This window comes from Ceratotherium simum, chromosome 13 (assembly GCF_057802395.1).
Source record: "Ceratotherium simum simum isolate JZ-2026a chromosome 13, ASM5780239v1, whole genome shotgun sequence".
In the NCBI taxonomy this organism is placed as follows: domain Eukaryota; kingdom Metazoa; phylum Chordata; class Mammalia; order Perissodactyla; family Rhinocerotidae; genus Ceratotherium; species Ceratotherium simum.
The window spans coordinates 37,391,578-37,416,719 of NC_141912.1; the positions used below are offsets into that span (position 1 = coordinate 37,391,578).

The 25,142-nt window shown below is 37.6% G+C and overlaps 1 protein-coding gene across 1 annotated transcript in view; it reads right to left on the reverse strand.

Annotated features, from left to right (window-relative positions):
• The window catches only part of SLC26A8 (solute carrier family 26 member 8), a 66,017-nt gene that overhangs the window by 36,424 nt on the left and 4,451 nt on the right, over positions 1-25,142 (reverse strand). The window contains exons 2-6 of the mRNA XM_087437867.1: positions 24,490-24,629; positions 13,637-13,753; positions 11,722-11,903; positions 4,508-4,672; positions 3,666-3,815 (exon numbers count right to left, since the gene is read on the reverse strand). Of these exons, the coding sequence (XP_087293993.1) occupies positions 3,666-3,815; positions 4,508-4,672; positions 11,722-11,903; positions 13,637-13,753; positions 24,490-24,629 (754 nt within the window). The remainder of the gene's footprint in view (positions 1-3,665; positions 3,816-4,507; positions 4,673-11,721; positions 11,904-13,636; positions 13,754-24,489; positions 24,630-25,142) is intronic.

Sequence of the window (25,142 nt, forward strand, 5' to 3'; positions counted from 1 at the left end):
AAATAAGCCTTTTGGGGGATTGTTGAGGTATATCAACTATTCTGACTAACCCTTAATAATATGGAGCAGCATTTGATAGCCCAAGAAACAGGTCTTGAGCAAAGCTATCACTTTTTTTTTCCCCTTTCATTTACTGCTAAAATGGCAAGTCTCGAGGATGGCCCTGTGGCCTAGTGGTTAAGTTTGGTGCACTCCGCTTCGGCAGCCTGGGTATACAAAATAGAGGAAGATTGGCACAGATGTTAGCTTAGGGTGAATCTTCCTCAGCAAAAATAAATAAACAAACAAATAAATAAAATGGTAAGTCTCCCTTCCATTTCAACTAGAGGGAAAATAGACAACCTAGCAGCTGTTGTACCTTATAAAGACCTCACAGCAAAGCAAATTAAATCAGAGACAAGAGAACTCAATGCCCAGGTTTAAAACAATAATTATATACTTGCCTTACCCCATTATCCCTACTAACACACAAATCTTTTCCCAGCATCTACTCTAAGAGTTCAACCAGATACTGAGCAGGATAGCAGTTGGTTTACCTGTGATGCTGTGATCCGGTGAAGACCCCTAGGAAGCCTGCAGACCAGAATGGAAGCAAGAATCTGGATCATAGCTTGAGTCAGAGAAGAGTTTTGGTGTTTAGATAGTTAAGGGACAAGAAGTGTGGCAAGTGGCCAAGGAACTCTTTTATTTCCAGCATAAAGGTAATACTTGCTCATATAGGAAAATAGAGAAAATATGAAAAATTAAAAAGCATAAACAAACCACCCAAAGACAACTACTGTTGACGCTTTTTTGATGTTTGCTATACAGCTTAAATATACACATACACAAATACACACACACACATAAATTTTAAACATACAGTATGTATAGTTACTTATAGCTGTGAGACTCTTGAATTATTTTTCAGTATATTGTACCTGGATCCCAGATATTGCCTTGAAAATTTCCCTTAATATTTGAGACTACTGTCTTAAGGACAGATTGGTGAGTGTGTGCAGTTTTCTCCAGCACATCTAAACAGTGGTTTCTTGGTGGGTGCTGTGAGAATCTGTTTACACCCTTGGCCATAGCAGCTCTCATCCTCCCTCTCCCACTTTCCTCACTGCCAGGGGAAACACGCAGGTCTATTTCCAATTCTAAACTAAATCTCTAATCCCTGCTATGTGGCAGAAAGTGTTCGCAATCACTTAACTTGACATGTGTATAAGTAGTGCGTTGCAGGCTTCAATAACCTTTGAGTATAAATTAGGTCACAAAAAAAGTTTAATGCCTAACCTGCAATAATTCTAAGTCTCCATCTACTTTTATTGCTGGACCTCAGTTTCCCCCCCTTCTTCACTCCATGGTGCTTCCTAATTATTTATAGCATTTCCCAAAGGAATGTCTTAACTGGTTCACAAACCAGTCTATCAGCCATAGTCAACCCACAGCATCCTCTATACTTTTACTTCTCTCCTTTCCTAATAACCCTAGTTAACGTTCATTGCCTTTGAGATTCCTTGAAGGAACATCACTATGATCCCTGCTGCTGATGTCTCTTAAGAGAGGATTGATTTGCGACAACATGGATAGACCTTGAGGGCATTATGCTGAGTGAAATAAGCCAGACAAAGAAAGACAAATACTACATAGTATCATTTATATGTGGAATCTAAAAAAAAAAAAAAAACAGTCACACTGATAGAAACAGTAGAAAAGTGGTTGCCAGGGGCTGGGGGGTGGGGGAAATAGAGGGAGGCTGGTAAAAGTGTACAAACTTTCAGCTATAAGATGAATAAAGTCTGAGGATCTAATACACCAATGTATAACATGGTGACTATAGTTGATAACACTGTATCGTATAATTGAAATTGGCTAAGAGAGTAGAACTTAAACGTTCTCACACACATGAACACAAAGATAAATTTGTGAGGTGATGGATGTGGTAATTAACTAGATGGGGGGAATCCTTTCACAATGTATATGTATATAAAATCATCATGATGTACACTTTAAATATCTTACAATTTTATATGTCAATTATACCTCAAAAAAGCTGAAATTAAAGAGAGAGAGAGCTGATGTCTGCGTCACAGATGCCACCTGCTGGTGACTCCAAAGCCGCAGCTCCCGAAGATGCCAGTGCTGGGCTAGGTTCCATGAAAAGGAGAGGTTGTCCCTGATTCCAGTCCCCAAACTCCATATGCACATTGTCCCCTGGGCTCTAGGGTGCCACTATTTGTGTACAGTGCTTTAGAAATTCTTTTGTAATTTCTAGCTTCTGGCCTTCCAGCTTCTGGCCTTATGAATTAATAGCTTTTCAACTACTCCAAGGAAGAAAGAATATGAACCTCCACAAGAAGTAGACAACAGTTAGGAGAGACAGCTTGGTCTCAATTTCCAAAGCAATTCCCATATTCCTTCAGTCATGAAGAATATAGACCTGGATTAATTAGTATAGGATAGGTTATGCTGTGGCAACAGACAAACCATGAGATCTTAGCATCTTAACACGTACAAGTTATTTTTTTGCCCACGCAAAGTCCATTGCGGGTCAGTGTCTCTCCAGGGCAGTTTCTTTGCAAACAGTGCCTCAGGGATCCAGGCTAATTCCACCTGGCGACTTAATTATCCCAACATACAGTCCCCATGATTACCACAGCTGGGGAAGAAAGAACATGAGGTCTTACACCTATTCTCTTGTGCTTTGGCCCTGAAGTCACATGGTCCTGCCTAACTACAAGGGCTCCTGGGAAATATAGGGGAGCACATGAATATTTGGTGAACTTCAAGTATCTCTGCCACAGAGATACTTCTTCTTAAGAGAACACTTAAAAACTCCCCCTAAGTGAACACTTCTTAAGGGGAAAATAATTCCCCTGGACACCCAAGGATTCGATGATCCTAATATGAGAAATGCTGACTTTAAAAACCTGAGCTTTGTTTATGAAAATGTCTTTATCACTGTAAAAATGTTCATTATAACTGCAAAAGATAAATTTTATCAGTAGATTTTAAAAAAGAAACAAGAAATGTTACCATTAGATAGTGGTGAGCCCCAGCTCTGTCACTTACTAGTGACATGAATTAGGTAATTCATTTAACATCTCATCTCCCTCAATTTCTTTACTGTAGTATAGTGAGAATGGGAGGAGGCTGAAAAACAGTATGATTGCAACTATATTAAAATAGAAACAAAGCCTCTACATAGAAGAAGATGGACATTCACCAACACTGAGCATAGGCCTATCATATATTTGTTTGAAAAAAGGAAGGAGTGAATAACTGAAATTCCAAAAGTATCAATTGTAGTTGACTTTGGGTAGTGCAGCTATAGCAATTTCTTTTCCTCCTTTTTTTTTCTTCTTTGTGTTTTTAAAAGTTGCTAGAATGAGCATGTATTACTTTCATAAAGGGAAAAAACCCATTTTTGAAATAGTATGAAAAAGAGGCAATAGATAAAAGTACTTTGAAAATAAGCATGTTTTACAAATATAAGCTAGTGTTTAAAACTAAATGTATTCAGCTTTGTCACAATTCAACATATGTTTTTAAAAATTATTATTTTTACACTCTCCTATGAACCTTTCCCTTCCTAGGTTACTTGCTTTTTATTTAACTTTTTTAAAAGGTAGGTGTTTTAAATTATCTGAACCATGAATTTGGGGCATCAAAACACCTACCAGAAAAACTTCCATAGGAAACTCAATGGGGTACTGATTGAAGGAAATTCTGATACATTTGTTGATTCTCAGAGCAACAGTAGCAGTTAGAAATAGTAAGATGCTGGTGGAATTAGCTTTGGGGAGAGCCAGGCAGTAGTTAACTATGTTCTGAAAGAAAAGAAAATTACAGAGGCTTAGAAAGGGATATAATAATTACCTAAATCTAGAAATTGACACTTTCTAAATTAGTACAAAAAGAAGCCCCTAGGCAGTGTTGCTGGGCACAAAGGTCTCTATGAGCGTTACTAGAACAGTGAGAGCAAGTGAGTGGATGTGTATTTTTTTTAAGTTGAAAAAGAGATATTCAATCACCGTAACGTCCAATAAGAAGAGAATACATTTCATGTGTTTCAGTGTAATGGAAAAGACCCAGGAGTTCTGTTTATTAGCGTATTCTGTATTAATTTTCCCAGACCATATATGTTCTTTAGCTAGGATCCTACGCCATTCATGCATTCAGGGACTACTTAGCATTTTATATTCTTTAGATGTTTTAGGATACATGTCTGTTATGAGGCATGTAATGGGAAGAATTATGATAGATACAGTATCTTAAAGACCAAATTATAATGTAAATTACGTTAGTTTAAAATGCTGGGCGAAATGATTAATGCAACTGAAAGCATGGTCCAAGTGGCATCTGCAATTAATCAAGACTATAAATCTAGAAGAGATGAAATTATTTCTAGGACCCTCTTGACCCAGCTGCCTAGGCAGGAGTCTCTCCACTTGGATCCACTTCTTTTTGGAGGCAAGGGGAGGGGCATTTGTAACTCTAGGTGAGGGTAGAAATTACTCACATAGAAGAAGGAGATGGGACCAGCGTGGAAACTAATCATAATCCCGAAGATGCAAGTCAGCTGAGAGAGTATAATGTGTAGCGCCGTGGCAGCCAGGTAAGCACTGATTGCAGCCTCTGGAAGGTAAGTGGCGATGAAGCCAAAACCTAACACGCCCATTGATAGCTGCAGGGGATTCAGATGGAAAAGAAAACCAGAGTGAGGCAGAAGGTCATCAAACCAGCAATGGCACCAACTAGGCACTCTCCAGGGGGTTGCCAACAAAAAAGTTGGGTTAGGTCCCCTTGATCTTGTGTCTCCTTTCCCTAATCAACTGAAATTAATGAGATAAGGTAGGTCTTTGTTGTTGATTCAGAGGCTCCCTACAGGCACTAGACCACGCTTCTTTCTTTCTTCATGAGCACTTGAGTTTAAATTCTTGCCCTAGAATCTACTGACCTTGTTGACGTGGGATTAACAGTGACAAAGTGATCAGAAGAAGCCTTTGCCTTTTTAAAGGTCCTTTCATCAGAAGCTTTGATAACCCTTTTGAGGAGATATTGACAGCCCTGTGAGGAATGCAGCTTTTCACAAAGCAAATGACAATTAAAAACACCTGGGTTCCAGCTCAAACTTCTTTGAGCTTGGACTTCTTTGAACTTGGGCCTTTGACTCTTATCTTTATTAAGAATGATTAAACTGAATTTATGTCTTCAGGATTATATATACATTATATATAGGTAAAACAGTATTTTACATGTACATATGCAGATATAATATATAAATATATATTTTAAATGTTATGTAATATATGTACCAAAATAAATTATATATATGTATATTTCTAAATATACAAAGGATCTAAAAGAATAGACACCAAACTATAAAAAGAACTCATCTTTGGGGAATGGGATTAAAGGTTGGGGGCAATACTTTACAATTTATACATTTTTTTATTATTTGAGATTTTTGCAATATACATGTCCAACTTTTATAATAAAAAATACAATTAGAAAATTGATGGATAGAGGATGAGTCCCAATCCCCTTAAAGAGGGTAGGTTAAGAAAACTGGCACAGCTCAATGAAGAAGATGGGGAAAGAAAAACAAAATCTTGAAGCCTTCTATTGTCACCACTTCGTCTTCCACTGCACCAGAAGCTCTCAGAAAACAAACGAACTTGGAAGAAAAATCTTTTAGCTTTTTGTTTCAAAGCTTTCAGTCAGCTAGGCACTGTGCCTCCCTTAATATCCTGTAATTACTGCCCAATATGCTCCTCTAGTCAGGTCAATCTGCTTCCTGTCTTTTGTGTGATCGGCTGATTTCTACATCTGTGCTTATGCATGAACCCCTCTTTTTTGCCATCTATGCCAATGCGTGTCCATCATCTCTTTCAAGAGCTCAATAGAACTCCTCTTTTTCAGGAGGTGTGGTGAAAAGAGCATGATTCCTTGGGATGGAGAACTTGGCTTCAATCCTGGCTCTGCCACTCACTGGCTGTGTGTGTTTGGACAAGTTAACTAAACTCTCTAAGCCTCAGTTTCCTCATCTATAAAATGTGAATAATACTCAACACGCAGTGTTTTGTATGGATTACATTACATAACTATACACGTAAAACACTTAGCTCAAATCTAAAAATAGTGACAGATGCCCTCCCTTCCTGCCACCTTGTGAATGGTAAATATCTATAATTAACCATAGAACTCTTTCTTGTCCAGCTGTGTTGTGGCATCAGAATCTGTGTTAACATAATTTTCTAGACAGCCATTGTCAATCAGTCTGAGTTGACCTGTGATGTGAAACTTATCCACCATTCTTATAGAGCACAAGTACTAAATGTTCAATGAACGAAAGAAAGCCTCAATAAATGGGTGTTTCCTTCCCAGACAATTCCAACTGAACTAAAGATTATTCCTTTACTTCATATTCTTTTGATACCAAACTCTTCACTTTTAGTAATATTAGTTTGCACTTTAAGATTATCTGGAGCACCGATTCTGGAGGTAGGTAACTCAGAGCCTGAACCCCAATTTGGGATCTTACCTGCTATGTGACCTTGGACAATTCACTTAACCTCTCTATACCTTTGTTTCCTTAAAATAAGGACCATAGTAATACCTACCCTCCTACAGGGGGTTGTTGTGAGGATCAAATGAGATAATACACGTAAAGTGCTTTGAACAGTGACTAGCACATAGCAATAAAAGTTAGGTTATTATTATCTAGTTCTGACTTCTTTTTTTAAATTTAAACTTTTTATTTTAGATAGATATAGATTGACGTGCAGTTGTAAGAAACAATACAGAGAGATCTGGTGTAGTCTTTACCCAGTCTCCCCCAGTGGTAACATCTTGCAAAATTATAGTTCACAATACCACAATTAGGATATTGACATCAATACAGCCAAGATACAAAATAATTCCATCATTACAGGGATCCCTCCTGTTGTCCTTTTATAGCCACCCCCACTTGCCTCTCACCTCCCATCCCTACCCCCAACCTCCATCTTCCTACCTCCATCCCTATCCTTAACCCCTGGCAACAACTAATCCGTTCTCCATTTCTATAATTTTGTCACTTCAAGAATTTTATATAAACAGAATCATCAGTATGTAAACTTTCCTATTTTCAATTTCATTCATTATTTCCTTCCTTCTGCTTGTTTTGGGTTTAATTTGCTCTTGTGTGTCTAGATTCTTGAGGTGGGAGCTTAGATTATAAATTTGAGACTTTTTCTTTCTTTTACTGTATGTATTTTAATGCTATAAATTTCCCTCCCAGCACTGTGTTAGCTGTGTCTCACAAATTTTGGTATGTTTTATTTTCATTTACTTCAATGTACTTTTTAAAATTTCCCTTGAGACTTTCTCTTTGACCTATGGATTATTTAGAAATATGTTGTTTAGTATCCAAATCTATGGAGATTTTCCTGTTAACTTTCTGTTGGTGAGTTCTAGTTTGATTCCATTGCAGTCAGAGAACACACTATTGGATTTCAATTCTTTAAATTTAAGTTTAAGTTTGTTTTATGGCTCAGGATATGGTCTATCTTGGTATATGTTCCATAGGTTGTTGAAAAGAATGTATATTCTGCAGTTATTGGATGGAGTGTTCTGTAAATCTCTCTTAAATCCTGTTGGTTGATGGTGTTGTTGAGTTTTATTATATCTTTGCTGATTTTCTGTCTAGTTGTTCTTATCAATTGTTGAGAGAGGGGTGTTGAAGTCTTTAACTGTAATTGTGGATTTGTCTATTTCTCTTTACAGTTCTATCAGTTTTTGCTTCACATATTTTGTAGCTCTGTTGTTTGGTGCATATATACTTAGGATTGTTATGTCTTCTTGGTAGATTGATCCTTTTATCATTATATAATGCCTTCGCTACCTCTGGTAATTTTCTTGGCTCTGAAGTCTACTCTATCTGACATTAATATAGTCAATCCTGCTTTCCTTTGATTAATATTTGCATGATATATCTTTCCATTCTCTTACTTTCAACATATCTATATCATTATATTTGATGTTTCTTTTAGACAGCATAGTTTTAAATATGTCACTGTCTATCTTTAATGTAAATATCAATACGTTAGTGTTTAAGTCTGCCATTTTTCTGTTTGTTCTCTCTGTTTTTCATTTCTCTTTTTCTTTTTCCTGACTTCTGTGAGTTACTTGAACATTTTTTTAGCATTCCATTTTGATTTATCTATAGTGCTTTTTGAGTATATCTCTTTGTACAGCTTTTTTAGTGGTTGCCATAGGTATTACACTATATATATATAACTTATCACAGTCTACTGATGTCAACATTTTACCAGTTCAAGCAAAGCATAGAAATCATACCTCCTTTTATGTTTGTTTATAAAATAATTCTTTTAAATATTTCTTCTATATACATTTTGAACCACATCAGACAGTGTTATAATTTTGCTTCAACCATCAAACATAATTTAGAAAACCCAGAAGACAAGGAAAATCTATCATATTTATCTATATTTTTACTCTTTCCATTGTTCTTTCTTCCTTCCTGATGTCCCAAGATTCCTTCTTTTATCATTTCTTTTCTGTTTAGAGAACTTCCTTTAGCCATTCTTTTAGGGTAGGTCTGCTAGTGACAAGTTCTCTTAATTTTCCTTCATCTGAAAATGTCTTGATTTCCCCTTCATTATTAAAGGAAATTTTACTGGGTATATGATTTTGGATAGACAGTAATTTTCTTCAGAAAACAAAAAATATTGTGCAACTTCCTTCTGGCCACCATGGTTTCTGATAAGAAATCTGCTGTCATTTAAACTGTTTTCCCCTTGTAGGTAAAGTGTTTCTTTCACTGCTTTTAAGATTTTTTTTCCATTGTCCTTAGTTTTCAGAAGTTTGACTATGGTTTGTCTTCGTGTGGATTTCTATGGATTTATTCTATTTGGGATATCCTTCTCCTTCTCCTTCTCCTTCTTTTTTTTTGCTTGAGGAGGATTAGCCCTGGGCTAACATCTGTGCCAATCTTCCTCTACTTTATATGTGGGTCACTGCCACAGCATGGCTGATGAGTTGTGTAGGTCCCCGCCAGGGATCCAAACCTGTGAACACAGGCCGCCAAAGTGGAATGTGCTGAACCTAACCACTATGCCACGGGGCCGGCCCCCATGGGATTTTCTAAGCTTCTTGAATCTGTAAGATTATATCTTTTGCCAAATTTGGGGATTTTCCAGCTATTATTTCTTCAAGTAATTCAGCCCCATCTTTTTTCTCCTCTCTTTCTGAGATTTTTATGACACAAATGTTAGATCTTTTGTTATAGTCTCACTTGTCCTTGAGGCTCTGTTAATTTTTTTCAGTCTATTTTCTCTATGTTGTTCAAATTGGGTAATTTATATTGTTCGTTCTTCAAGTTCATTGATTCTTTCCTCTGTCTCTTCCATTCTGCTGTTGGGACCATCTTTTGAATTTATATTTTTGGTTATTGTATTTTTCAGTTCTAAAATTTCCACTTAGTTCTTCTTTATATTTTCTATTTATTTGCTGAGACTTTCTATCTATTTGCCAAAACCTTCTATCTTTTCACTTGTTTCAAGCATGTTCATAGTTGCTTGCTGAAGCATTTTTAGAATGGCTGCTTTAAAATCTTTGCCAGATAATTCTAACATCTCTGTCATCTCAGCATTGGCATCTTTTTATTGCCTTTTTTCATTCCAGTTGAGATTTCCCTGGCTCTTGGTATGACAAGAGATTTTCAGTTTAATCTTAGACATTTTGGGTACTATGCTAGGAGACTCTGGATCTTATTTAAACCTCTGTTTTAGCCAGCTTATTTTGACAAAGCACTGGCGGGGGAAGGGGAGGGTGCCACCTTGTTACTGCCTGGTAGAGGTAGAAGTGCAGGTTCTGCTCTCAGCCTCCACTGACACCTGAGGCAGTAGGGACTCTTCCTTATTGCCGGGCAGGGGTGGGAGTTCTGGCTCCTCACTAGGCCTCCACCAATACCATCATGGCTGGGGGAGACAGGAATGCCTTTACTTCTCCCCACATGGCCTCCATTGACCCTGCAGCAGAGGGGGGTTGTCCTCATTACTGCTGTGTGGTAGTGAAAGACCTGACTCTTCACTAGGCCTTCTCTGATACCCCCCCAGCAAGCAGTAGGAAGGGTGTCTCATTACTGCCCGGTGGGGATGAAAGTCTTGACTCCCCACTTAGCCTTCTCTGACAACACCCCAGTTGGAGGTGAGTGAGCACCTCATTACAGTGGGAAAGGGTGAATGTCTAGGCTCCCCACTTGGCCTTTGCTGGCATGAGGTGGGGTGACACCACAGTTTTTTTTTTCTTGGTGTTTGTCAGGAGTAGAGCAGTTATTGTGTAAAAGTTTTCAGTCTTGCTGGCCTTTCCTGGTCCCGTGGCTATAAAGAGCAGACTTGTTGGGGCTTTTTTTAACCTGAACCTGTTGGCATTTTGGGTTTCTGGCTTCTTCAGCACCAAGTTTGAGATATATGAGGCAAAAAGAAAACCCAGGGAACTCACCACTGTGTTGTTCCTTGAGTCCTGCAGTTCCGAGCCAGTTTGCTGCCTTCTTTCCACCTTTCAGAGTCTTCTTACGTTTGTTTTATACATAATGTTCCAAGGTTTTTAGTTGTACTCAGCAGGAGGAACAGGGAAAAGTACATCTTTCCATCTTTCTGGAAATGGAATGTCTCTTCCTTTATTAGATGAAAAAACTGAGGCTCAAGGGAGGGGAGAGAACATGCCCAAGACCACTTAGATAATTAATAGATTGCTGGTGTATTGCCTGTTATTTTATCTTCTTCTACAAGATTGAATTTTTAACCACAGGAATTATATCTTCTTTTTTATTTCTGGCCTCTGTTAAAGTACCAAATTCATTTCTCTGTACCCAGTAATTATAAATTATTGATGCATACTATGTGACATGCTCTGGGCTGAGTGCTTTATATGCATTTTCTCACTTAATCCTCACAAGAACCCTGCAAAACAAATATTATTATTTACATTTTACACATGAGGAAACTGAGGCCCACAAAGGTAAGATAATTTAAGTAAGTTCATACAGCTGGTAAGTGTCAGGGCTAGGGCAGGCTGTGATAGCCTGCGTTTGTGGGCTCCCAATAAATACTTACCTGATGAAAGATGGTCCCAGGCGAGATCAGTTAAGATTAGCTAGAGAGTGGATCAGTTGAGAAGAAAGAGAAATAAAGCTGTAATATGTGACTTTTGTTCAGTGGGTGAAGGTTTAGATGGTAGACTCTCAGAGGAAATTAGAGACACAACCAAAAATAAGATTTTATATTTTAATAAGTCATTGATATTATTGTCCTTTAGCTGTGGTTCTGTCATTGGAGAAAAAGGATTCCAGATCTGACTCTAATGCTTACTAAACCTAAATATAGTATGTGAGTACTATTCTTGTTGAAAAAATGTTTAAAAACATGAAATCATGAGTAGAATTCTAGACCCTAGTCCCTAGGACCCTTCTTTAGTCTTAGAGGAGAAGGGATTGATGAGAATGTTCATTCAGTACCTCACCCTAAATCAATGGTGGATGATTTCTGAGGAGGGAGAAGTTTTGTCACTGAGGAGACAGCCTATCCACACATCCTGCAAGTTTTCCAAAAATAAATCACTGAAGTTCCAGATATATCACAATGGATAACAGGAGCAATTAAAGGAAGGGGTCCATTTGTAGCCTGTTTATTTATTTCTTCTTCAGGGGTTCGGAGACTCAGATCCTACCTGAATAATCCCAGTCAGAAAAGTTGTGGATGCCACCACACTCAAGGATCTGTTATAGGCCACAAAGAAGGCGGGCTTAGAAAAGTCATCCTTGAGGAAAGTTCCCAGTACCAGGTGGCCACTGTTGAATGGGTGCAACTTCAGAACATTGATCATCAGAGCACTCACAAGGAAGAAGGCGCCTATGAAAGAAGATGTTGAGGCAGAAGGTGAGGTTTCAAGGCCAGGTAAACTGACAGATATTGACAAAAGCAAGGCATGGTCTGATGTTGTCGTGTCCTTGATCTGAAGAACTTTTCTTATTTGAAAGCGGCCATTGAGAAGTAAGAGACAGAGGGGAAAAGAACTCTGGCTCCATGTACTGTGACCAGCTGGCAGAGTTTAGATCTTGGTGGTCCAGGTATTAACCCCTTTGCATTATGGGCATATGGAGTGGGATTAAAAGGGAAATTGACTGGAAATGTATATCAGGCTCAGCCAGTCTGCCTGCTTTTAGAGGTGGTGAGAAGTGAGGTGATGATGAAAAGATCAGAAAACAAAGCTAATCAATAACAGTAAGAATGGGTCTGGCCCGGTGGCTTAGTGGTTAAGTTCGTGCACTCTGCTTCGGTGGCCTGGGGTTCACAGGTTCAGATCCCAGGCACAGACCTAGGAACTGCTCATCAAGCCATGCTATGGCGGCATCCCACATAGAAAATAGAGGAAGATGGGCACAGATGTTAGCTCAGGGCCAATCTTTCTCAGCAAAAAGAAGATTGGCAACAGATGTTACCTCAGGGCCAATGTTCCTCACCACAAAAAAAAGAATAAAAATAATACCTAACACTTATGAAGGATTTACTAAGTGCAAACTGACACTGAGCTATACTTGTTTCAGACATAATTTCATTTAGTCCTCATATTGACGTACTCACATATGGGAGCAAAGGCAAATGTTACCTTTAAATTACCTAACAGAAACAAAGCTCTGATAGCCCTTATTATCAGTATTTCGAAATGATTGTGATGTGCCCCAGGAACTTGGAAATACGGTAATAAAATTGTTCTCTCAGTGTTCAAATGTAAAATCAACCCATAACGGATTTTAGTAAAGATATGTGATATTGTCCTTAAAAAAGGCAGAGTAGCACTCCACATCTAGAAGAACGGGATGGTAACTGGACTGAATGCACAAACATATCTGGCGAAAGAGTGTGTCAGTCAGAATGGTCAATACTGGTTGCTTGGTCAGTTGTTCAGTGGGGAAGCCCGTGAAAAGGCGCTTCACTGAGTGAATGTTGGCAATTCCCTTCGAAGACTGTCGGGGCATTTTGTAGCTTGATTTCTATGCAGGTTCAGCTAGGTGAAGTAAATATGCTGATTATATGACCTTTAACTAGTTTGGTCCCTTTAACAGTCATTTCTAATTATAAATTAGTAGATGGACTTTTGACTCAGGGAAAGAAAGTACTTTTCCTTTGGATTTGAGTACTTTGATTACTATGACTGCATTTTCTTATTGTAAATTAATAAGCTGACATGATTATTATAAATCAGGCCCCTGGGGTTTGGTTATTATGTGTCCAGCTGAAAGATGGATCCACTCTAGGAGTACTGGCGAAATCGTTTCTGGATCGTACGAGTTGAGGGCAGTCAGATGCCAATGTGTGGTAATTTCACCAAGGAAAGTACCTCTGTCCTTTCATCCCTTTGGGAAACATCTTGCTGGCCTGTTTGCGTGGTGGTGACATTAATAACGACACACTAGAGGTGTTCAGTTTCTAAAATCTGAACTCTAAACCTATGCATGGAATTTGTGTCTTCTGCCTCCATTCTTTCTACTTTAAACCCAGTTTTAACGTGGGTTCCTTAGCAGTAAGTAAATGATTGCGGTGAAGACCCCGTCCACCTCCTGTGGCTCCAGTACTGAACTCACCAATGGACATTTGATGACATGATCCCAAAATCACGTAAATTACCGAAGCACAGAAAGCTGCGTAAGAGACGTTGAGAGGAGGAACCAGTTGCCTTGCCAGCAAACTGAACATCAGGCCTGAAAAGCAAGATAATTTAAGTAAGAAAGGGTAGCCTGGCTTTTAAAAGTCACCTTAAATAAAACACTGTAAAGAATATTTAAAATGAAATTGATCCATGTATACAGCTGACTGAATGTGGTAATATGTAGCATCCCTTGGCATACGGCCCTTAAATAGTACCTTGATGATCCCCTTTGATTCCTAGCTCCTCTTCCTGTCTTACCACATGCTTTTCCACCTCAGTTCTAAATCACAGGCTTAAACACATTTCACTGCGAGGTCTTCCTGCTAACCATGGAAAGCAAATAACACAGCAATAAGACCTGCTCAGAAGCAGCCCTACTCCCACCCCCAGTCTAGTACAAGAAGGCTCTGGGAATCCTCTAGGACTGGAGATAGGGCTGGAGGGCAAGGCAAGAATCACACTTCACTGACTTGACTCCGAGTTGATACGTGTTGTCTCTCTTCCATATGCCGATCACTCCAGTCTCCTCCTTCAGCTCCTTCGTCAATACATACTTTCTTTTCTAAGCAGCACCATGAGAATTTGGAAATTTTGAAGCAAATGGAATAATATGCATGGTGTCATCCTCTGATGTCTCAAGCCCGCAGCTCCTGCCCTGAGGGCCTCTCTCCAACTTACTTCATACCAGTGTGCTCATCTGAACTCAGTTATGAGTCCAGTGAGCTGATTTATTGTCTTAGACAAGCAAAGATCTTTTTTTACGGAAAAGCTCAAACATATACACAAATAGAGTATAATGAACTCCCCTGTAACCCATTACCTGCAATCTTGTTACATCTATGCCCTCATTCCTCTCCCACTCCATGTTATTTTGAAGCAAAGCCAAGACGTTAAATCATTTCATCGGTAGATATTTCAGTATATATCTTTAAAAGAAGACCTTCTTTTAATTTAACTACAATACCATCGTTATACCTAAGAAAATTCTTAAAATTATCAAAATATCCAGACAATGTTCAAATTTCCCTGCTTATCTCACAAATGGTTGTTGTGGTAGGGGGCTTCTAAGACGATCTGCTATGGCTAATTGGTATTCACGCCCTTATGTGATCCCCACCACTTAAGTCTGGGATGGACCTAGTAACTTGATTCTAGTAAATAGACTACAACAAAAATCATAGGATGTCACTTTTGAGATTAGGTTGCAAGAAGACTGTGGCTTCTGTCTTGGTTGCTCTCTGGCTCTCTATCTCTTTTCTTTAGGTCACCAGCTGCCGGAGTTGGCTTGAAAGGTGTGTGACCTATGCAATCACACAGAGCCCTGGGCTTAGAAGTTTCCACACTTGGCTTAATGCTCTACTCTGACCATCTTGAAATTCTGAATAAATTTTGATCTAGGGGTTCTGCATTTTCATTTGCACTGGGCCCCACACATGTAGTTGGTTCTACTAGCTGCTGAGTTGCGAGGACGCCCAAGCAATCCATGGAGAGGACCATATGGTGAGAAACCCAGGCCTGCCAGCACACACATGAGTGAGACTGGAAGCTGATCCTCCAGCCTCACAGAGCCTTGACATCACTGACAGCTTGACTGCAACATCATGAGACCTTGAGCCAGAGGTATGGTGGGTTTTGGGGTGATCTTTAAAAAAATGATTTGCTATTATATGTGTACTTTCTTTTTCAATCTTTGTGTTTACATCAGGACTCAAATAAGGTCCTCACATTGGTTGATATGTCTCAAGTCTTTTGTAATTTATAGGCTCCCCTTTCACATTTTTTTCCTAAGCAAGGCTCTATTGATTGCAAGAAACTAACCCCGCTCAAATTAGCATAAGCAAAATAGGAAATTTATCAAAAGAGTACAAAAGGCAGTTGGGCCTCATCAGAGACTGGAACCGGAACTAAAAAGCCATCAGGATCAAGGCAGCTGTTTCTCCATTCTCTTTGTCTCCAGACTTGCATGGTCTCTTGTCTTTGTTTCCAGTTTGTGGCTATTATGAGCAACACTGCTATGAATATTCCTGTACATGGTTCCTGGTGCATAGATGTATCAGTTCCTCCAGATTATATAAGTTTCTGAAGCATAACTGCTGGGGCATTTACCAGAAAATGTGGAACAGTTTTCCAAATGGTTATACAATTTATACTCCCACCAGCACTCTATGACAGTTCCCATTATCCACATCTGTGTTTGCACATGATACTGTCAGATTTTTAATTTCAGTGTGTATGAGTTAGTGTGTAACTCATTTTAATTTCAATTTTCACTTCATTGATTACCAATAATGTTGATTAATCTCATCGCGCTGTTTCCTTACAGATTTGTAGGAGTATATATATTATAGATTTAGTCCTTTATTGCGTATATGTGTTACAAATCTCTCTCCCATTCTGTGGTTTGCTTTTCAATCTTTATGGCGTCTTTGAATGAACAGAAGTTCTTAACTTTTACTTAATTCAATTTATCAGTCTTTTCCTTTTAGGCTAGTGCTTTATCATTTTCTACCTCAAGATCATGAAGATATATTATTCCAAAAAATCTTTATTGTTTTACCTTTCACATTTAGGTCTATAATCTACCAGGAATAGATTTTTGTGTATGGTGTGATGTAGAGGTCTAAAAATTGTTTTTTCATATAAGTATCCAATTGTTTCACATCATTTATAGAAAAGTGTTTCTATAGTGACACATCTGATATCAATCATGCAACTTATAACATGTGTGACTCTTCTGTTTCATTGGCTTAATTGTCTATCTCTGCAACACCACACTGACTTAATTACCCTTTTTAGAAATTAGTTTGGTAATAGTTTTGATAACTAATTTAGTAATTCTCATTTTTATTGTGAAATATAACACACACATAGAAAGTACATTAAAATAGATGTTGAGCTTAATAAACATTTAGGAAACAAACACCCATGTTACCACCACCCAGGTCTTTGATCACAACTCCATCTTTCCCCACAGAGGTATTCATTCTTTTGACTTTCGTGATAATAATTTCTTTGCTTTTCTTTATAGTTTTAGCACTAGTGTACATATCCCTAAACAATGTAGTTTAGTTCAGCCCAATTTTGAACTTTATATTAATGGAATTTTACTGTATATAATTTTCATTTCTGCTTCTTTTTTTGAGGAAGATCAGCCCTGAGCTAACATCCATGCCAATCCTCCTCCTTTTGCTGAGGAAGACTGGCCCTGGGCTAACATCTGTGCCTATCTTCCTCCACTTTATATGGGATGCCACCACAGCACGGCCTGACAAGCGGTGCATGGATGCGCACCCAGGATCCGAACCAGGGCGGCCAGCAGTGGAGCACGTGCACTTAACTGCTACGCCACGGGGCCAGCCCCCTCATTTCTGCTTCTTTTGTTCAATAATATGTATACTATTATGATAATAATATGTATATTATTATGATAATATGTATCTTCCATGTTGTGGTGAGTTGCTTGAGATTGCTCATTTTCTTTTGCTCAATAATATGTATATTATTATTATAATGTGTATCTTCCATGTTGCGGTGAGTTGCTTGAGATCGCTCGTTTTCTGTCTGCGTACTCCAGTATATGCATGTATGAATGTTTATTTATTCTTTCTACTTTTGATGGACATTATCTTAAACATTCTAACTTTATATTAAAAGTCTTGATAGCTGGAGGAGCAAGTCCTCCCGTGTTGTTCTTCTTCAAAAGAATTCAGCTATTCTTGGCTTTTTGCACTTACATACACATTTTAGAATCTGCCTATAATGTTCCATCAAGAAATCCTGTTGGGATTTACATTGAGATTGTAATGAATCTATAAATCTATTTTGAGGGAACTGAGATCTTTAAATATTGACTCCTCCAACCCACGAATATGCTACCTTGCAATTAATTTAGGTTCTTGTTAATAGTACTCAGTATAGTTGTGTAATTTCTCTATAGGGGTCTTGCACATCTTAGTTTCATTACAACTTCATATTTATTATACTTTGGTAAATGGTATCTTTTTAAAAATTTTCACTTTCTGTTTCATGCAGGTATATAGGAATATAATTGATTTTTATATACTGATTTGTATGCAGCAACCTTGATAAAATATTATTAATTCTATTAATTTACTTACAGATTCTTTTGAATTCTCTACATAAAAAATCATCATCTATGAATAATGAAGTTTTGTCTCTTCCTTTACAATCCTTATACCTTATATTTCTTTTTCTTGCTTTAATACACTTCCTATGAATTCCAGTATAACGTTGAATAGGCCCTATTTACTTTTGATAAACAACATGTAGCATGAAGAGAAAGTCTTTAGAAATGTAGGATTTCAAATAACTTACAGGGCAAGTAAGAGAATTACTTGGTAACAGCCTGAGAATTAAGTTGTCTAGTCTCTGTTAAGTTTAGACTGTGGAGAAAAAGAGGGAAGCCAAGTTTCCAAACTTTCCAATGCCTTAAATTTTTAAAAATTTAAACTAACTTTAGACTTATAGAAAATTTACGAAAATAATACAGAGAGTTTCCATTTATCCCTTGCCTAGGTTCCCCTAATGTTAACATTTTACACAATCATAGTATAATTATCAGAATCAGGAAATTAACATTGGAAACTAATTAAAGACTTTATTTGAATCTCATCAGTTTTCCCATTAATTCCTTTTCTGTTCCAGGATTCTACCCAGAGTCCCATATTCCATTTAGTTATTTCTCCTTAGTCCTGTAATCTGTAATAGTTCCTCAGTCTTTGCTTGTCTTTCTTGACTTTGACACTTTGCAAGAGTATTAATAGATCAGTTATTTTGCCAAATGTCTCTCAATTGGTGGTTGTCTTAGGTTTCCTCATGATTGTACTAAGGTTACACGTTTCTGGCAAGAATACTACAGAGATGATGCTGTGTCCTTCTTAGTGCATCAGATCACAGGATTTGTGATCTCCATATGTCTTCCTGCTGGTGATGGTAGCATTGATCACTTGGTTAAGGTGGTTTCTCCCAGGTTCTCTACTGTAGAGTAGTAGAGTAGTTAATAAATATCTTGAGGAAGATACTTTGAAACTACGCAATTCCTATTACATGGTTTGCAAACTTTCACTCACTAATTTTAACATGTTAGTGGATTTTCTATAACAGTTATTACTGTGGTGTTTCCCTGATGATTATTTTCTATTTTCTTTTACATTTATAAATTGGAATTTTACTGTAAGGAAGATCTAGCACCTTTTTAATAAGGTCTTTACTGTGTAGTATTTTTGTTTCATTTGCAGAAAGTTATTAAGTCATTAGGTACCACCTATTCAAATGTAAGTAAAACTTTTGAATTGTTTACATGGCAGATTATTTCACTATTCACATTACTTAAAGTAATACACAATTCTTTAGTCAGTTAGCAAGAGTTTCTTGGATTCATTCATTCATACAGTTATGTAATCCTTATTATTCAACAAATATCTTGAGTACCTACTATATATACTAGATACTGTGCTGGATGCTAGGTAAACTTATACATCCTAATGCCCTTCTTATTTTGGTACCAAATTACACTGATGACTTGGTAATTTATCAATGGGATGTTCTCAAACTTTGACCATAAATGAAAGACCTTTGATAAGTGAGAGACAGGAGGGGACTCAGAGTTAAAGCATCAGTGTTAAGAGTTCAGGTCTCTCATTGCAACACCACTATGGAATGTTCTAGAGACTTTCTGATACTTTCCTGGAAGTGAATGTATTCATACAAATGGATCCTTTTGGTTTGCAGTTGCCGCATGGAAATTTTAAAAGGTACTCCTTTATTCTGAGAATGCAAGCTAGTTCAATATTTTAAAATAAATTAATGTAATCCATCATATTAACAAGTCTAAAGAGAAAAACCACAAGATCATATCAATAAATGCAGAAAAAGCATTTGACAAAATACAATATCCACTCATGATAAAAATTCTCAGCAAACTAGAATAGATGGAAACTTCCTCCACCTTAAAAAGGCATCCACAAAAATCCTACAGCTAATATCATACTTAATGGTGAAAGACTGAATGCTTTTCCTCTAAGATCAGGAACAATCCAAGAAAGTCTATTCTTTCCGCTCTTAGTCAACGTAGTACTGGAAGTCTTAGCCAGTACAGTAAGCAAGAAAAAGTCATAAAAGCCATTCAAATTAGAAAGAAACACAACTGTCCCTATTCATAAATGACATGATTATTCATGTAGTAAATCCCAGGGAATCTACAGAAGATTCTTAGGACTAAGAAGTGAGTTGCAGGATACAAGGTAAACACACAAAAATAAATTGTGTTTCTATATGCAAACAATGAACAATTGGAAACCAAAAGTATTTTCAATTACCATATAATATCTCCTCCAAAATGAAATACTTAGGTATAAATCTAACAAAACATGAGCGTAATCTGTATGCTGAAAACTACAGACACCGATGAAAGAAATCAAAGAAGACCTAAATAAATGGAGAGACACACTGTAATTATTGATTGTAAAATTAACATAATAAAGTTATCAATTCTCCCCCAAGTGATCTATGGATTTAATGCAAGGGCTATCAAAATCTCAGCAGGATCCCTTTTATTTCTTTCTCTTGCCTGATTGCGCTGGCTAGGACTTCCAGTACTATGTTAAATAGGAGTGGTGACAGACAAGGAACCTTGTCTGGTTCCTGTTCTTAGAGGGATAGCTTTCAGTTTTTCACCATTGAGGATGATATTAGCTGTGGGTTTGTCATATATGGTCTTTATTATGTTGAGGTACTTTCCTTCTATACCCATTTTATTCAGAGTTTTTATCATAAATGGATGCTGTATCTTGTCAAATGCTTTCTCTGCATGATGTAATCTATGCAGAAATAGAAGTATAATGATGTACACCTGAAATTTTTACAATGTTATAAACCAATGTTATTGCAATAAACAAAAAATTTAAAAAAAATCTCAGCAGGATTTTTTTGTAGATATAGACAAACTGATTCTAAAATTCATATGGAAGAATAGCTAAAACAATTTTGAAAAAGAAAGAAGTTGGAGGAATCACACCACCCAATTTTCAGACTCACTATAAAGATATAATAATCAAGACATAATATTGGCAAAGGGATAGACACACAGATCAATGGAACAGAATAGAGAGAGTCTAGAAATAGACCCACAAAAATATGGCTATTTGATCTTTGACAAAAGTGCTAAAACAATTGAATAGAGGATAGTCTTCTTTAAAAATGATGCTGAAATGTAATAGAAAATAAACCTTGACCTACACTTCCCATCTTATATAAAGATTAACTCAATAGATCATAGATCTGAATGTAAAACTATAAGACTTTTAGAAGAAAACATAGGAGAAAATCTGTGTGACCTGTTGGTTAGGTGAAGAGTTCTTATATATAACAGGAAAAGCACAATCCATAAAAGGAAAAAAAATTGATAAGTTGGACTTCATCAAAATTAAAACCTTTTGCTCTGCGAAAGATACTGTCTAGAGAATGAAAAGATAAGCTACAGACTGAGAGAAAATATTTGCAAATCACAAGTCTGACAAAGGACTTGTATCTAGAGTATATAAAGAATTCTCAAAAATTAACAAAGAGAAAACAAAAATTCCAATTAAAAAATGGGCAAAGGGGGACTGGCCCCATGGCATAGCAGTTAAGTTCGCGTGCTCTGCTTCTGGCAGCCTGCGGTTTGCAGGTTTGGATCCTGGGCGCAGACCTATGCACTGCTCATCAAGCCATGCTGTGGCAGGCGTCCCACATATAAAGTAGAGGAAGATGGACACAGATGTTAGCCCAGGGCCAATCTCCCTCAGCAAAAAAGAGGAGGATTGGCAAGAGGTGTTAGCTCAGGGCTAATCTTCCTCACACACACACACATACACACACACACAAATGGGCAAAGGACTTGAACAGGCACTTCACCAAAGAGGTTATGAGGATAGGAAATAAGAACGTGAAAAGATGTTCAACCTCATTAGTCATTAGGGAAATGCAAATTAAAGCCATGAGGAAATACCACTACATACGTCTTAGAATGGCTAAAATAAAAAGATACTAAAAACTAGACTTCATCAAAATTAAAAATTTTGCTCTGTGAATACTCTGTTAAGAGGATGAAAAGACGGGATACAGACTGGGAGAAAATATTTGCAAAACACAAAAGACAAAGGTACTATTATCTAGAATATAAAAAGAACTCTCAAAACTGAACAGTAAAAATGCAAACAATCCAGTTAGAACATGGGCAAAAGACATGAAGAGCCATTTCATTAAAATATATAGATAGAAAATTAGTATACGAAACGGTGTTAGAACGTCATTAGCCATCAGGGAAATGCACGCTGAAACCACAATGAGATCTCACTACAAGCCTATCAGAATAACTAAAATAAAAAGTAGTGACAATACCAGATGCTGGTGAGGATGCAGAGCCACTGGATCACCGGCAGATTGTTGGTAGGAATGTAAGATGATACAGCCTCCCTGGAAAACAGCTTGGCAGCTTCTTAAAAAACTAAACATGCAACTACTATACAATCCAACAATTGCACTCTTGAACATTTTTCCCAGAGAAATGAAGACCTATGTTCATTAATCTACACACAAATGTTCATAGCAGCTATATTTGTAATAGCCAAAAACTGCAAACAATCCAGACGTCCTTCAAGGCTGAATGTTTAAACAAACTGTGGTACAACCATACCACGGAATACTACCCAGCAATAAAAAGGAATGAACTATTGATACACGTAATGACCTAGATGAATAACCAGAGAATTATGATGAGTTAAAAAAGCCAATCCCAAAAGGTTACACACTGTATGACTCATTTATATAACTTTCTTGAAATGACTACATTATAGAAATGAAGAACAGGTTAGTGGGTGCCAGGGGTTAAGGAGGGGATGGGGGCAGGAGGCAAGTGGGGGTGACTATAAAAGGGCAACATGAAGGATCCTTGTGGTGGTAGAAATGTTCTGTATCTTGACTGTATCAATGTTAATATCTTGGTTATGAGATTGAACTATGGTTTTGCAAGATGTTACCACTGGGGAAAGTGGGTAAAGGATACAAGGGGTCTCTCTGTAGTTTCTTACAAATGCATGTGAATCTATAATTATCTCAAAATAGAAAGTTTAATTTAAAAATGCTGACAATATCAAGTGCTGACAAGAGTGTGGAGGAACTAGAATTCTCATACATTGCTGGTGGGAATGTAAAATGGTAGACACAGCCACTCTGGAAAACAGTGCGGCAGTTTCTCATAAAGTTAAACATACACTTACCATATGACCAACAATACCACTCCTGGGTATTTACCTTAGAGAAATGAAAACTGTGTTCACACAAAAACCTGTACATGAATGTTCATAGCAACTTTATTTGTGACAGCCAAAAACTGGAAACAAAATGTCCATCAACAAGTGAATGGATAAACAAACTGTGGTACAGCCATACACTGGAATATTACTCAGCAATAAAAGGAACAAACTATTGATGCATAAAACAATTTGCACTAATTTCAAAGAAATAAAGCTGAATTAAAGAAAACCAGCCCTCAAAAGTTGCATATTGTATAAGTCCATTTATATGATATTCTCGAAAAGACAGAACTATAATGATGGAGAACAGATCAGTGGTCGCCAGAGGTTAAAGATTAGAGGAGGACGTGACTAAAAGGGGGATGGCACAAGAGAATTTTGGGGCTGATGGAACTGTTATGTAACTTGATTGTGGTAGTGGTTACACAAGTCTATACATGTGCATAGAACTGTACAACAAAAGGAAAAAAAGTCAATTTTACTGTTTGATAATTAATTTTTAAAAAAGGGATCCCTTTTCTCCAACTAACAGCCCTATGCCAGAGTTGGTTTCAGCTACCTTTTGCCCCTTTGGTTGGCCTCTTACATGCTTTGTACAATCCTGCCTGGTTTTGCCCAGAAGAATAGAGAAATAGAGGTGTTTAAAGACTGTGTAGGGAATTGTGAGCTACTGTGAGTAAAAGATTAACAAAATCCTTTCTCTTTCTCTGTGGATAAATTTGATCTTGGGTTAACTTTCCAGCTCTGTTTCTTTGGAAACCTGATAATGGTGGAATGTCAGCTGTATTACCAGCCAACATTGGTTATGGTAAAAATGAGCCTGATTATTATACTCTATCTGGACCTAGAGCACTGTGAATGAAAGGTAAATATCCAGTGGAAAGCCCTAGTTTTGAGCTTCTCTGAGCACAATGACTCTTGTAACTGGGTATGTTGCTTGTGGGACCCTGGAAGCAACAGTTATGCGAATTACAAGAGATGTTGGTTCCTATTTGGGAAATGAGGCTTCTAAAGCCCAGACAGCTCCCGTAGCTATCTGTGTGATTTCGTTGTCTTATATCTGAACTGCCACTTGGAAGACCAAAGAGTAGCCCCTGGACTGCTGTGTGTGTGACTTGTGAAGAGATGCTAGCTAGCATGCTGTATTTCCTATCCTTCTCCTTTCTAAGTAAAACCAATGCCAAGTAAGGTCTATTGTAGTCATGTGAGTATGAAGTGACTAGTTAAGCAAAAAGTGACCATGAGGAGGCATTGCAAATACTCTTGAAATTATTCAGGGGTCTAAACTAAACTGAGTCTTTTGGAACCACCCTGGAAGAGTTGGAAATCTGGCAGGTAAGGGAATAAATAGCAATGATGTGACTGGAATTCACATTTTTTTTCTATCCATCTAGCACAAGTAATTGTTTGCTCCAGGCAAGTAGACAAGGTCTGATATACTGTCTGTGGGTGAAAGGCTTGGTATCTTCCTTACCTTGGGGAATTTGCACAAGGCCAACACTTATACCAGCTAGTAAGTCTCCAAGAAGCCAATCCTTGAATCGATACAAACACATCCACTTTAGGAAGGGAAAGATCATAGTCATGCATCTTCGGAACTTGTGCCATGAGCAGCTGTGAGAAAGAAGAACAGAGACTTGATAAGGTTCTCCAAAGACAGTGGCCACATAGCCAAGAAAAAGGCACAGAGCATAATTCTTCCCATACAGCAGAGTTTCTTGTCAGCACTATTGACATTATGACATATTGGACTGGATAATTCTTTATTGTGGGACTGTCTAGGGCATTGTAGGATGTTGAGCAGCTTTCCTGGTCTCTACCCACTAGATGCCAGTAGCACCCCAGTTGTGACAACCAAAAACGTCTCCAGTCATTGCCAAATGTTCCCTGGGGGACAAAATTACCTCTGGTTGAGAACTAGTGCCATACATATGACAAGAACTAAGCCTTGTAAGTCCAGTGTACAAATCAGTTCTTTGTTTTTACAGGATGTTTGAACAGAATTAAACCTACCAATTTTCCAGTAGAAAAATGGACTGTTATTGCTTTCTCTTGATAAGGACAGTTTTTGAGATGTGACATTGGTGGGTGGCAGGGGCAATTAACACATTCACATCATTCCCATAT